We start from the raw sequence: 15,728 nt of genomic DNA on the forward strand, positions 1-15,728 counted from the left end.
TGTGCATAGTCATTACAAGAGGATCAATGCATATAAGTTTAGAATCTAACAGATTTCAGTAATTGGCAAGAATTTGGTATTTCTTACATTTACGATAAGGATTTGGAATTGTGAAATGAGCATTATTTGAAATGTTGTAAATTGATCTATTCCACAAAGAAATGACCATAGGTAAACATAGTGTGCATGCTTGGAGCATGGCATAACTATTGTTTTAATTCAAGTATTAAGCTGATTATCCGAAACATTATACAATGAATAATGAGTAATCAATATGACTCAAAGGTGTTTGGGCCATATAAGATTAGTATTATTATTGTGTTTCACTTTGCATGTTTTGACTTCCCGAATAACTAGGTTATTCAAACCATCCACAGTCAATCATACTTTGGAAGTAGGTATTGAGGCAAGACTGTCATGAATGGGTCTGTAGTTTGTCTAGGTGGCCTAGACATAGGTGAGGTGTTCATGAGTGCTCCTAGAATGAGATTCGAGTATTGGATTAAACCCACGCTCATTTGACTCACTTCATGGATTTTATCACGAGTGATCATGAGACGATAATATCTTATATTCTTCAAACCAAGAGATACGAGTTGCAGTCTACAAGTCGGTTACACATTGATTATGTGAAAACGCACCAGTAAATTGGTGTTATAAAACGCATTTTTGTGTGTGATTTGATAAGTATATAGAGCAAGCATATGAGTGGAAGTTTATCCATTCCTTTTACCCTTACAGGGATAAAAGCGATATCTGTGGGCCCCTCGATGATTTAGTGATGACAAACGTAAGTGCTCGGCCGGGCCTGGACTGATTTGATTTGTTCAATTAGTCAGTCGTTATATATCGGAAATCGGGAAACAACAGATGAACAGAGAGAATGATTATAATCCATGTCTCAGTCCATATGATATCTAGAATGGAGGAATATATGATCCCTTATCTAATGGACAAGTCATTGACTAGGTCAGAGTTCGACAGCGGCTTTTAAGAGCTACGATTGCTAGTCGGGTTTTGGAGTCATACTTGCAATAATAGTTTTAGACTTATCTAAGTGGGAGACTGTTGGATTAGATGTCTAAGCCCATAACTATTATTGGTATGTACTCGACCCGAGAGTAGCATGGTCCATTTGGGCTGCATATCATCAGGACAATTTGTTAGGATAGACTCTTGAGAGAAGGTTATATATGATTTATTAATATATTATAAGTTCTAATATATTAATATGAAATTATATGTTTTAATTAGTATTGATCAATAATTAATTTATTGATCAAAAGAAACTAATTAAATCTATGGGGACTAATTATGGTAATTAGTTATATTTATATGTGTTGGGCTTATGATCCATGTTGGACCAAGCTTATGTATGGATATATAAAGACTTGGGCCACATGAACCATGGATCATAAAACCCATGGGTATGGATTTGGGTTATACCCATGACCCTTGGAATCCTACATATAAATAGGTGAGTACATAGCCAAAAACGTGACTGATGTTCTTGGAGTTCATATGGATGGTTTTTGGTGTATGAAGATTCTCTCTCAAATATCTACCTTTGTCCATGATGTGTTGTGACTTCATTTGAGGCTTCCACACTATTGGGGCTAAGCTCTTAAGGCCAAATACATGAAGACTTTAAGCTACATAAAAGGTATGTTACCCTAACTAGTATCTTGTATGGTTTATATCAAATGCATGCTTGTTATATGTTTAATGCCTTGGAAACCATTTGCATGTGTAATTAGTGAAAACATAGATCCAAGGTATTTAGGGTTGTATGTGAACCATAGGATGTTGTAGTATACCAAACCTATCACTCAAGGGAGTTAGAGCCTTTAAATATGGCTTAAACCCCCCAAGATTAGGGTTTTAGTCTTGGGCAGCTACACGCTACGTAGCTTGGTCTACGCCCTGTGTAGATCATTAAGTCCCCACATCAAGATTCCCTCATATGCGCTGCAAGGACCGGGTGTTAAAAATGAAGTTTATACAGAGCAGCCACTTGTAGTTAACACCACATGTTTTATTAGAACTTGAATACAACTTCATCAAATTTGATACAACTAATAATATTTCTGTCAAATAAGCATGACATTCATTAGTTTTGTAATTGACAATCAGCAATTTCAACATCAATAGATAATATGAATAATATTTTTTTTTCTTTAATTTAAAAAAACAAAATTTCATTCTAGCGTTTCTTCAAACACTTTCTGTGCATGTAAAAATGCAAACAATAATGTTTTGTTGGTTTGTTCGGGGCCTTCTCGTTATATTAGATAACAAGAATCTTAATTTTTGATTTAAATTTTGTCTCAGCTGAATGGCTTAAGCATTGATTTTACTCTCGTTTCCTTTTTCTCGAGACCCACTAAGATGATGAGTATCACTACGGTGTCACTGTTGGAGCCAAATGTTGCAACTGATATATAGATGAGGTCTTGGATGATTATGTCCAAGATTATGTGAATGGTTTTGGTGCATCTAGACCTGAGATCAATAAAAAACGATGTTGTTGCTCCATGAGAAGTATCCTACGACTTAAGATCGAGACTTGACACATGGTAAGACAATATGCATTGTTGTGTTGTCTTCCATGCAGGGCCGGTACAGACGGTGGGCAACCCGGGCGACCGCCCAGGGCCCACGTCTCCAGGGGCCCAAAATTTATGGGCTATATAGTGTATATATATATATATATATATATATATATATATATATATATATATATATATATAATTATTATTATCTAAATGATTTTTAGGGCCTGAAGTTGGTTCAAACTCAACCTAGCTCAAAAGATAAACAATTTGGCTTGCTTGTTATTGCTAATTGAACGCGTTTATAGTGAAGAATAAATGATATTTTTTTGAATCTTTAGTATATTTGTCTTTAAATGACCATTTTTTTCTTTTCGCCCCGGGCCTCATATACGTTTGGACCGGCCCTGCTTCCATGCTGACATAAGTGAGGTATACTACCACTAAGACTGTGTGGAGTGGCTTCAACATGAGCTTGGTGTTTGCTGAGTTACCTTGGCAAACAATATCCCTCTATCTCGGCATGTCGAGCTCTCAGAATGTTGCTGTCGAGTCTTTCCTCTCTCCTTTCTTACCCATACTCTTTCTTGTCGCCTCGCACTCCGACTACTTGGCAAACTCCCTCGACAAATTGAGGTGGAGGTGAAAAAGGCTGAGTTGGAGCTCGGTAGTGCCATGTGTGTGATTCTGGCCCTATTCCTCTCAACCTAACTACATCCCAAACCCACCTTATATAGAGGTGTTTACATGTCTCTCTCTCTCTCTCTCTCTCTCTCTCTCTCTCTCTCTATCTATCTATCTATCTTTCATGTCACAAGGGGGAGTTTTGGATAGAAAAAATCCGAATTGAGCGATTTCTCGTTCCCTTTTTAGTTTTATAATCATTTTTCGATTATAAAAAGGGGGAGAGATTTAGATATGGAAATCCGAAAGTTGAATTTTTATAAAACCAAAATCAGATTGGAAAATTGTGATTTTTTATTTTGGAAAATACCAAACCATTGGTTTTTTATTTCTGTTTCGGTTTTTCATTTTTTTTAATATATTTTTCGGGGTTTTGTTTTTTTATTTCATAGATTTTTTCATCAACAAATGTTGCTACAATTTAACAAAAATAAATAATTTGCTAAAACATAATACAAGAGGAAGTTTGTTCACATTTAGTCATTGAACTTTTTTAGAGGGTAACGAACTTTCGATTTTGTTCACATTTAGTCACTAAACTTTTTTTTCGTTATCTATTTACCACTGAACTATTGAAATTGTTCACATTTTACCCTTATGACTGGTAACAACCGGTCATAAGGGTAAAATGTGAACAGTTTCAATAGTTCAATGGCAAATAGATAACGAAAAAAAATTTAGTGACTAAATGTGAACAAAGTCGAAAGTTCGTTACCCTTTCAAGTCATTATCCATATTAGTAATTGCTATCTTCTATTTTATTTTAGTTGCATGAACGTTCCAATTATTTTATTCTGGACTATGGCACTATGGATTATGGACAACACCAATGTTGTACAAATCTAATTTTAAATAATTTTTAAAAAAATCGGAGATTTTGGGATATGTGAGATCCAACTGCTAGTACACTATCTTCAGTTCTTCACAATACAGATTACAACTGAAAAGAGGCTCAAACTCGCCTCCATTTCTCAACATCAAACAGAAAAATGTTAGCCTTTCTTTGCCTGATTTTGCAGCTATCCAATAACATTGCCTACGCCTCCACAACCAGAGGGAAACACATAATCATACTGGCCGGACAAAGCAACATGTCCGGCCGAGGCGGCGTCCAGAACAACACCTGGGACGGCGTTGTACCTCTTCAATCTAAACCCAACCCCTCAATCTTCCGATTAACTTCGAATCTCAGTTGGATCGAGGCTCGTGACCCTCTTCACAAAGACATTGATGTGAACGCAACATGTGGGATAGGTCCCGGAATGGCGTTTGCTAACAGAGTGTTGGATAGAAATCGGAGTCTGGGTCCATTGGGTTTGGTTCCATGTGCAGTCGGAGGTACACGAGGGACCAAGATTAGCGAGTGGCGAAGAGGGAGTTTCCTGTACAAGCAGCTTTTGAGGAGGGCGTCGGTGACTCGGAGAGGCGGTGGGTTGATCGGAGGGATTTTGTGGTTTCAAGGGGAGAGTGATACAGTGAGTGAATTGGATGCGCGTATGTATGGAAGAAGGCTGATCAATTTGTTCAATAATCTTCGTGCTGATCTTGGATCCCCTTTGCTCCCTATAGTTCATGTAAGTTTCCTGTTTTTAATTTCAACAAATTTGATGAAATTTCTTTTAGAATTTTTAGAAGATTATTAGATCGTATTATGTCAACAAAATGGATTTAACTTAAGCTTTAATTTTTTTTTATATAATTAGTATATATATTTTTTTAACAACATTAAAAATTTATAACCTAGTAGATGAACGGTTATATATTTTATACATTAAACTCACAAAAAAGAGATAAGAATATTTTTGGTGTTTTTTCATGATAATTTTAAATTAATATAGATATTAATAATATTCGATTAGTTATTTTAAAGAATTTGTAATAATATATTTATGATTTAATGTATTAAAAATAGTGAATATCCTTTTGTTCGGAGTAATCTTAAACACAGTCACATGGCAGTGGATCCAAGCGCACACCCACAAATGCCATCGACTACGCTGTGTAAACAAAAAATAATTTATTGAGATAATAAAGATATATACTATAATTATTTTTTGAACTGTTATTGAAGAATTATATTAAATAAAAACTAAAACAGTTAGAAAACTACTACATATAAAGCTTAGTAAAATTGTAATATATGAAAATGACATGATCATTAAAAAAAATGGTAAAATGTACTATTTGAGCGGCTCACGTGAAATTTTAGACCTTATCTGTGAAATTTTGCCCATAACAGACATGTAAACTCTAATCGCAGAGACTAATATAAATAAAATGAATTAAATACAAAATGATCTAAACGTTAAGTGTCATAATATCAAATTTCCATTTTATCCATTTATCATATATTTCGCATAAATTAATTTGCAAAACTGTTTTAATTTACCAAAACTACTTTTCTGACCATTTATGAATAGCTTCGTGTTTGTGAAATTATTTAACCAAATAAATAAACAATTTGAGTATGGTAATTAATAAAGCAGTCCTACAAAGTAAAGTAATTTTGAATAACTTATTTTAGAGAAAAAAAAAACAAATTTATCTTAATTTCCTAATCGTTTTCCAATAGCCAAAAAAATTAAAAGCTAACCCAAATAGCAACTAAATTCATAGGTGGAGCCTTATGGACTACGATTTTTGTCTAATGGGCTGCAATTTCGGTCCTCATATGCGATTTCGTGTATGATTTCTCACGGTGTGACTACAAGAAATACATATTTTTTTTATAAAATGTAGTTTTATCAGCTTTTTTTTTTTAATATGACATTAACTTAAAAAACCATAAGTTCACATTCTAGTAAGTTTTTGGTTGTCATTTGCACCGGTGGGAGGTGGCAGATTGTTCATGATAAGCCAAAAACATGTTTGGCTTTCGTTAAGAATTATGGAGTACAATTTTCGGCAAATATAAGTTTTTCTGATTTGTTTTATTTGGTGAAATAGAAGACCAATTTGGTAGACAAAGAAGATATTAATTTGTCCTTCGAACATCGTAAAAATGCTCTATGTTATAAACATACTTGATGATAATGATTGTTGTCACTTGATGACTTGATCAATGAAATTCAATGTGTTAGAAACATTGTACATACACTTATGTTTGAAAGTGATGGTGATAATTGAAGTAACGAAAAAGGAAAGGACTAATGTGATGTTACAAAGGTAATTTTCCCATGAAGAGGCATATAGCCTATACATTAATATATATAAGAAATACACAATTGGGCTAAATGTACAAGATTGGGCTAACTAAAAAATAATATACAAATACATATGACGTCTAACAACCCCCCGAAGTCTGAAGACTACACACGTAGTCTGAACAGGAGGTCTGGAACGGACATTCATACTAGATCTAAAGTCGAGAAATAAAGAAGATGGGAGCCCTTTAGTGAAGATGTCAACATTTTGAGAAGATCAGGGAACATGAAGACCCAATGCAACTTTGTCGCGCACAAAGTGTATATTGATCTCTATGTGTTTTGTGCGTTGGTGTTGAACTGGATTAGTAGATAGGTAAATTGCACTGACATTATCACAGAAAACTAGAGTAGCAGTAAGAGGAGGATAATATAATTCTCGTAATAAGTTGCGAAGCCAACTTGTTTTCGCCACCGCATTTGCAACTCTACGGTACTCGGCCTTGCACTAGATCTCGAAATAGTGCCCTGTCTTTTAGAAGATCATGAGAGTAAATTCTGACCGAGAAAAACACAGTATCCAGAAGTGGAGCGCCTGGAAGTCGGGCAACCAACCCAATCAGCATCCGAATAGGCAATGATACCACGAGCTGGAGAAACATATAACTATAAACCATGATCCAAAGTACCCTAAATATATCGTAAAATTCGTTTGAGAGCAGTAAAATGGGGCTCTTTGGGGTCATGCATGTAGAGGCAAGGCAGACTTTTTGAACAACGTATGAAATGTCTGAGGGAGTGAATATCAATTATTGAAGAGGCCCCGCGAGACTACGATATAAAGTCGGATCCTCAACTGGGAGCTGTACCATCAATTTTTGCAGAAGTATCTGCAGGAGTGCGAGCGGGTTTGCAATTCGACATCTTTGCTTGAGCTAGAATCTCTATAGCATAGTTTTGTTGAGATAGAAACATTCCATGACGATCTCTAGTGACTAAAATACCAAGAAAGTAGTTTAAAGAGCCCAAGTCAGTCATCAAAAATTCTGAACTCAAGGTGGTGATGACCTGCTGAAGGAGATCAGTGGAAGATGCAGTTAACACAATATCGTCAACATATAGAACAAAGTATGCAATATAATCTCCCCGTCTGTATATGAAAAAAGATGAATCATATTTGCTGTTGAGGAAGCCAAATTGACTGATAAACTGAGCAAATATGTGATACCACGCTCTAGGGCCTGCTTGAGACCATAAAGCGATTTCTGCAAAAGACAAACATGATTAGGAATGGAAGGGTGTCGAAAACCCGGTGGCTGGTGCATATACACGATCTCCTGAAGATGACTGTGAAGAAATGCATTCTTCACATACTGGCCAGTGATGGGAGACAACAAGGCTAAGAACAGTTCGAATAGTAGCCGGTTTAACAACCGGACTAAATGTTTCATCACATGCTTAGTTAATGCCTGAATGAATGCCTGGACGCTGACTGCGTCCATTTGCAACTAAACGTGCCTTGTATCGAGCTAAAGATCCATCTACATTAAGTTTCTTTTTGAACAACCAAATACAATTAACCACATTAGCATTGGAAGGCCGAGGTACAAGTAACCCAAGTTCCGTTAGAAATAAGTGCATCATATTTATCTTTCATGACATTTAACCAGTTAGGATCTTGAAAGGCTTGGGAGTAGTTGCGAGGAATAGGAGAAGAAGATATAGTGTCGGCATGAAGATTGAAACGATCAATAGGTTTATGGATGCCCCATTTGGCACGAGTAACCATGGGATGGGTGCTAGTGGGTTGGGAATCCAGAGGCCTAGGGGCATCCGAGGTGGGATAAGTAGACCGAGAGGAAGAAACAGGAGGAGTAGGATTGATCGACGACATCGAGGAGGAGGAAGACCCCGTTGTTGTAGCAGCGACGCCAACGAAAGTAGGGTGTCGGCGCAGGCAGAACTGCCATAATGATGGGTGTCAGAGGTTGAAGATGGAGGAGATTGGATGGTATTATGGAGGGGGTTTAAAGGAGTGTTTGGGTCATTAACCAAGTTACGAGAGTCACAAATATCAAGAAAATCATATGAGGGGGATTCATCTGGAGTCAGATCCGAAAGGAAAGGTTGTTTCATCAAAGGTGATGTGTCTCGAGATAATAATTTGTTTAGTTTGGAGGTTAAGACAACGAAAGCTTTTGTGGTTGGAGGGATAACCAAGGAATATGCATGGAATAGATCGATGTTCAAGTTTGTTGGTTTTGGGTAGGTGTAGGTAGCAGAGACAACCGAACACACGAAGATGAGAGTATGTAGGTTTAGTATGAATTTTTTTTCGATAAGAGGTATCATTGTGAAGGGTAGTGGATGGTAAGATGTTTAAGAGATGTGTGGCTATGTGGAGAGCTTCCACCCAATTTGTAGGGGGGAGGGGGGATGAGCTTGAAACAAGAGGGTGCGCATCATATTATTTAGAGTAAAGAGCATACATTCCGATTTTCCATTTTGTTGGGAAGTGTAAGGGCACGAGAAACACATGTGGATATTATTAGATTCACACATTTTATGAAATTGTGCGTTGTACTATTTACCATTGTCACATTGAAATGTTTGAATTTCTGTTTGAAATTGATTTTGAACATATGCACAAAAATGAAATTTAGAAAATCCATCAGCTTTCAATATAAGAGGCTAAATTGATCAAGAAAACTAACATAATATTTTATTCCACTATGACTTCGTAAAGGAGAAGTCCACACATCAGAATGAACAACTTGAAAGGGAGATGAAGCATTAGTTTTAGATAATTGAAATGACAAACAAGTATGCTTGCCAAGTTGACAAACATGACAAAATAAAGTAGAATCCTTTTTATTACATGAAATAGAATTGCTAGAAATTAAATGGCTAAACACGGATTGACCGGGGTGACCAAGTCTTTGGCGCCACAACGAAGAGCTTAAACTGAGAAGAGCTTGAGGAGTGGAGGTGGACACATGATAGAGATCACCCGTGCTATCACATCAAAGGAGGATACGTTTGGTGCAAAAATCCTTCATAGAAAAATCAAACTCGTCAAATTTGATAGAACATTTGTTATCTGGAGTAAATTGACGCACACAAATGAGATTTTAAATAATTTAAGGGGTAATAGGAATATTTTTTACGACAAGATTATGAAAAGGATTTAGAGGAATGAGATTGAGCAATTTTAGTGACATGAAGACGAGATCTATCGTCGACTAATATAGATAAATTTGAATTGTTGCACGTATTGCTAAAAGACTTGAGAACACCTGAATCAGCGTGAAGGTGCGCGGTTTCCCCGGTGTCTATGAACCAATCTACATTGTTCGGATCTTGAAGGGCCATGGTGTTGAACGCTTGCGGTAATGCAGTCAGTTGATCAATACTATTCGGGTGTTGAAACCATTGCTAGTTATTGGGCTGGTTATTGGGCTGTTGAGCCATAGAAAAAAATGCATGCTGATGGGCTGGACGCGAATTGGGCCACTGCTGAGAGAAATTTGAAATTGTGTTGTTGGGCCATGGGGCCTGTTGGCGCGGTGGAGAGGACATCAGCCCATGTTGCTGCTGTTGATCTTGCGACGACGTCGGCTAGGCAGTTGTGTTGACTGCGACCAAAACTCCCGCCGCTGACCTGCCTTGTCTACCGCCACCTCTGTCGTTATTCCGACCACCCTTGTTGCCGCCTCGTTGATTCCGGCCACCACCTCTATTGCCGAAGTTGTGAAAGAAGATCGATTTTGGTGCTCTGTTGCGAGGATAGTGGCTGATGACGCATGATCCTGATGGGAAGCTTGAATTTGGCGTGAATAATCTTTTGCCATGGATTGTTCTTCAAGAGTGAGAATGGATCTCAATTCAAGAAAAGTGGTAAGAGGTTTCTGGTGGCGGATAGTGGGAATAACATGGGCATATATTTTGGAAGATAACCCATTGATAGTATAAATCGCTAAATTGCGTTCGGGCACCGGGGCTCCAATATTGGTAAGTAAATTGAATATGGATTTGATCTTGGTACAGTATTCTATAATGGTGGAATCACCAATAGTTATGTTACACAATTCATCATCTAATTCAATGGCTTTGGTTCCTTTGTTTTCATGGAATAATACTTGAATAGTGTTCCAAACTTCAGCAGCAGTGGTGTCGGGTTTGATGATAGCTTGAAGAACAGGTTGAGAGAGGGTAGCGTACAACCATTGTTTGACAATGTTGTGAACAGTCTCCCACTCCGGATCAGTGGATGTGTTTGATGATGATGATCCATCTAGATGATCATACATTGTGTACCCAATGCAGTGAGTTTTCATTATCTCCTTCCAAGAATCATAATTCAAGCAATCCAAATCAAGAATAAGGGGAACATAGGATTTTATATTAGTGATTCCGTAGATGCGATCTGTGGGGTTGAGTTGGACGCCACTTGAGATGTCGTCTGTCATGAAGAAGAAGAGGAGCTATGAAGAGAGGGTGATCGAGAAGAGCGAGGCTTGAATCGGCTAGGGTTGAGGAGGCCTAATACCATGTTACAAAGGTAATTTTCCCATGAAGAGGCATATAGCCTATACGTGAATATATATAAGAAATATACAATTGGGCTCAATGTATAAGATTGGGCTAACTAAAAAATAATATAAAAATACATATGACGTCTAACATGAACAAATCTAGCAGGTTTAAGAGCAACAATCCACCATGTAATTTTATCTCTCACATTATACCATCATAGCGTACTTGGATATGCTACTATTCGTGAAATCGTAGTACATCACTAATTCATTATTATGTGGATCCTGAAAATTTTAACTATGCTGGTGACGATGATGTTGCTACATGTGATTATGATGTTGGTACACATCATGTTAATGATTCACGAGAAACACTTCAATAAATATTTTTGTTTCGCGTTATCCGACCTAGAAAAAAGTAATTATGATATTGTTCTTGGATATGCTATCATTCTTGAAATCGTAGTACAATTGCACAACGTTTATAACACTTTGAATCACATTTATCAAGTGATAAACATCACTATCATGAACTATGCATAAAACATAGAGAATTTCAGGATGTTGGAAAGGCAAACTAATATCTAATTTATCTTCCGAACTTTTCTTTTTCAGCAAATACAAAAAATAAAAAAAATTATATTTTCTGAAAATTGTATTCCCTAATTCTTAACGAAAGACCTAACATATTTTGGTTGATAATCAACAATCCCATGCTTTCTACCGGTACAAATGACAATGAAAACTCACTGGAATGTGTACACATGGTTTTTTTAGTTAACATATTGGAAACACTACATTATATAAAAAAAATTATGTACTTTTTTGTAGTAAAACTCCTAGAAATCGTAAGTCAATGTTTCATAAACCGTAGTCAAAGTTTCAAAATCTTAGTACTGAAAAAAAAATCAAAATTGTAACTATGTCCTTAAGGAATTCGTCGCACATGAGGCTAAGGATATCCTGATGCCGTCTGTGCCGTTTGTCAGGACAAATATGAAAATTGGATTTTTTTTTTAAATATTAAAGACGAAACCCGAGCCCATTAACGTAATCGCACCACATGAGCCTACACCTATGATTTCAATGGCTATTTGAATCATTTTTTAATTTATTTGGGTAAATCTTGGAAAATGAGTAGGAAATTAGGTCTTGAGTTTGAATGATATGTATATATGTTTGTTACTTTCATTTTGAGTTTTTATTAGTTTCAAGTTAGTAAAAGTTTCTTGATGATAAATATGTAATATTTATATGACAAATTGTTTGTTTAAAGAAAAAAGCCACTTAACCAATATCATTTTATTTGCTTTTTACATCACTAAACTTCTAACTGGCCATCAATTTTTTTTTTGGTTTTATTATATCAGTGACCTCGTGGACATAAACGGTTAGTACACGCGGTAAAAAACTTCAATGGTAAAATAAAACAAAACAGTTTGTTGGTGAACTGAATAAGATTAGAAGTTTAGTGACTTGAAGAACACATGGAGTATTATTGATGTCCAATTTATGACATTTCCATTTTACTTCACAACTAAACCATTCTATTTGTTTTTATAGCTAGAGTTGACTAGCGATTGAATAGTTGTGGTTTTATACTTAGACAATCCAAGTTTCATTATATTAATGTTATATATAATCCAAGTTTCATAATATTAATGTTATATATGTTTAGTCCTGTCTCTCGACATTTAAAAACTTAGAGGGTGTCTGGGATATCTTTTTACCTTCAAAAGTCCTTTTTGTAAAATGACTTTTTGTAAAATGACTTTTTACAAAATGTGTTTTTAAAAATGTGTTTGGATTAGCTTTTGAGATGCAAAAGTCAAAAGTTTTTTTTAAAAGTTTTTGGTTTAACTTTTACACGTAAAATGACTAAAAAGGACATGCTTACATGTTTACAATTATTTACTACCTTACATATACTATTTTATACTTAACAATTTTTTTTAAACACATTATAATTTTGTAAACATTTTATTAGAAAATATAAAATATAAATTTCTTTTAAATATTCCTAATTTTTTTATTAGACCATGATAATATTAAAATTACGTTCATACAAATTGTAAATAATTCATAAAAAATATCATAGATAATATTATATTCATCTTCGCAATGTGATTATATCTTATGCAATAATATCTTGTATCGCTGCCATATATGAATCATCATCACTCATGCGATGTGTACTTGGACCTTCTTCGTAAACTTCACTACTAGTATCACCTCGTATGAGATTTTAGGATTCTTTTTGTGTCGTATTAAACGCTTCATCAAACCTACCAATCTTTCTAATGTAGTTATGGATCGCCATCGATGCTATCACAATTTTCACTTGGTTCTTGTACTTGTAATTAACATGCATATCTCTTAATAACACCCATCTAGCTTTCCACACTCCAAAAGTTCGTTCAATGATATTTTGCAATGATGAGTGGAGATAGTTAAATTTCTCTTTCGGTCCACGAGGTTCACGAATAGCAGCTGTGTGTCCACGTCGAAAATCTGGTAAATGATAACGAATATTTATGCCTTTGTATGGAGCAAGATACCCTCTAGTATTTGGATATCCGGCATCAACAACGTAATATTTATCTGTAAATAAAACAAACAAATTATTTTTTCGTTTAAAAAAAGTAGTAAAAATATAAAACTTGTGTTCCAAAAAAAATATACTAACCACCCGTTGGATATGGAAAATTAAGATCAGGTCTCTGTCTCTGTAAGGCTTCATTTTTTTTGGAACACAAGTTTTATATTTTTACTACTTTTTTGAAACGAAAAAATAATTTGTTTGTTTTATTTACAGATAAATATTACGTTTTTTATGCCGGATATCCAAATACTAGAGGGTATCTTGCTCCATACAAAGACACAAATATTCGTTATCATTTACCAGATTTTCGGCGTGGACACACGGCTGTTATTCGTGAACCTCGTGGACCGAAAGAGAAATTTAACTATCTCCACTCATCATTGCGAAATATCATTGAACGAACTTTTGGAGTGTGGAAATCTAGGTAGGCGTTATTAAGAGATATGCATGTTAATTACAAGTACAAGAACCAAGTGAAAATTGTGATAGCATCGATGGCGATCCATAACTACATTAGAAAGATTGGTAGGTTTGATGAAGCGTTTAATAGGGCACAGCAAGAATCCTAAAATCTCATACGAGGTGATACTAGTAGTGAAGTTTACGAAGAAGGTCCACGTACACGTCGCACGAGTGATGATGATTCATATATGGCAACGATACGAGATATTATTGCACAAGATATAATCACATTGCGAAGATGAATGTAATATAATCTATGATATTTTTTTATGAATTATTTACAGTTTGTATGAATGTAATTTTAATATTATCATGGTCTAATAAAAAAAATTAGAAATATTTAAAAGAAATTTATATTTTATATTTTCTAATAAAATGTTTACAAAATTATAATATGTGTTTAAAAAAAATGTTAAGTATAAAATAGTATATGTAAAGTAGTAAATAATTGTAAATATGTAAACATGTCCTTTTTAGTCATTTTACATGTAAAAGTTAAACCGAACACTTTTTAAAAACAACTTTGGCTTTTGCCTCTCAAAAACTAATCCAAACAAATTTTTAAAAACACCTTTTGTAAAAAGTCCTTTTACAAAAAGTTTTTTTTACAAAAAGGACTTTTGAAGGTAAAAAGATATCCCAAACACCCTCTTACCTGACTTTTCAAAACATTCATTTTCCTTCTATTTGAAAAGTTGTTTTTAAAAGATATTTTCACTTTACCAAACATCTTTTAGCTCTTTTTTAACTTTTAGGAAAAGATAAAAGCTAAAAGTTGTTTTAAAAGATAAAACAAACACCCGCTTAATTGCAAAAAATGATCTAATGAATTGGAATTTCGTTTGTTCGAATTTGATTTTAATCTAGTGCGGACTATAGGATCCATATTATGAAAAACTAAAATCAGTTTGAATTCATTTGATTGGATTAGATAGGATCGATCAATCTAAACAAACACTCATGCATATAGTCATGATGGTTATATATATAATTCTTTTGAAATTGGTCCACGACATGGTGCAGGTGGCTATAATTTCAGGACAAGGACCATATGTGGAAACTGTGAGAAAAGCACAACTAGGAATAAAGCTTCGGAATGTAAGGTGTGTGGATGCCAAGGGCTTGCAGTTGCTACCAGATAATTTGCATCTTAGCACCGCAGCTCAAGTGCGTCTTGGTCGGATGTTGGCCAACTCCTTCCTAAAACTCTAAGCAATAGAACGACTTCCACCTAAGTTTTTGCTACCATAATGTTAGGAAAATTATATGGAGTGTACTCTCTTTTGGTGACTATATGTATTTTCTTGGAATTCAAACTTGTGTGTTTGATAGGTTGAGTAACGACTTTTTGTGGATAATTTTTTGGTGTTCAAATGAGTCACGCACGACTTGTCTTTTGTTTTAATATTTTAGATTATTAATGTGTTAGATATATTATAAAAGTTAGTTGTTTTTTTTATTTATTATTTTTTTCGACTTTATATTTTGATTTTTCTTCGTTTTAGAATAAATATTTTTTCTTCAAATAAGACTCAAATTTTAGGTATTACTTGTTATTTTACCCCACAGTAGGTTACAAACAATAGACAGTTAAGTTTCTTTTTTTTTTCTCTACGGTTTAATATTTTTTTTTCAATTATAAAGCTACAACTATTTTTTTTCAAAATAAACCTGATATTCCTTGCCATTTCATTAATGGAGCCGGTTATCAACATGTAATCTTGCAACATTAAATCACATCCCTCCACCA

At 34.8% G+C, this 15,728-nt stretch overlaps 1 protein-coding gene across 1 annotated transcript; it reads left to right on the plus strand.

Annotated features, from left to right (window-relative positions):
• Positions 1–4,054: 4,054 nt before the first annotated feature.
• LOC145108536 (carbohydrate esterase, putative (DUF303)) lies at positions 4,055–15,437 on the plus strand. The gene is made up of 2 exons (XM_079045573.1): positions 4,055–4,810; positions 15,002–15,437. The coding sequence occupies exons 1-2, from the start codon at positions 4,226–4,228 to the stop codon at positions 15,188–15,190; spliced, it is 774 nt and encodes a 257-aa protein (XP_078901699.1). The 5' UTR covers positions 4,055–4,225; the 3' UTR covers positions 15,191–15,437.
• The last annotated feature ends 291 nt before the right edge of the window (positions 15,438–15,728 follow it).

This window comes from Lactuca virosa, chromosome 4 (assembly GCF_052849685.1).
Source record: "Lactuca virosa cultivar CGN04683 chromosome 4, Lactuca_virosa_CGN04683_v6, whole genome shotgun sequence".
Taxonomy (NCBI): domain Eukaryota; kingdom Viridiplantae; phylum Streptophyta; class Magnoliopsida; order Asterales; family Asteraceae; genus Lactuca; species Lactuca virosa.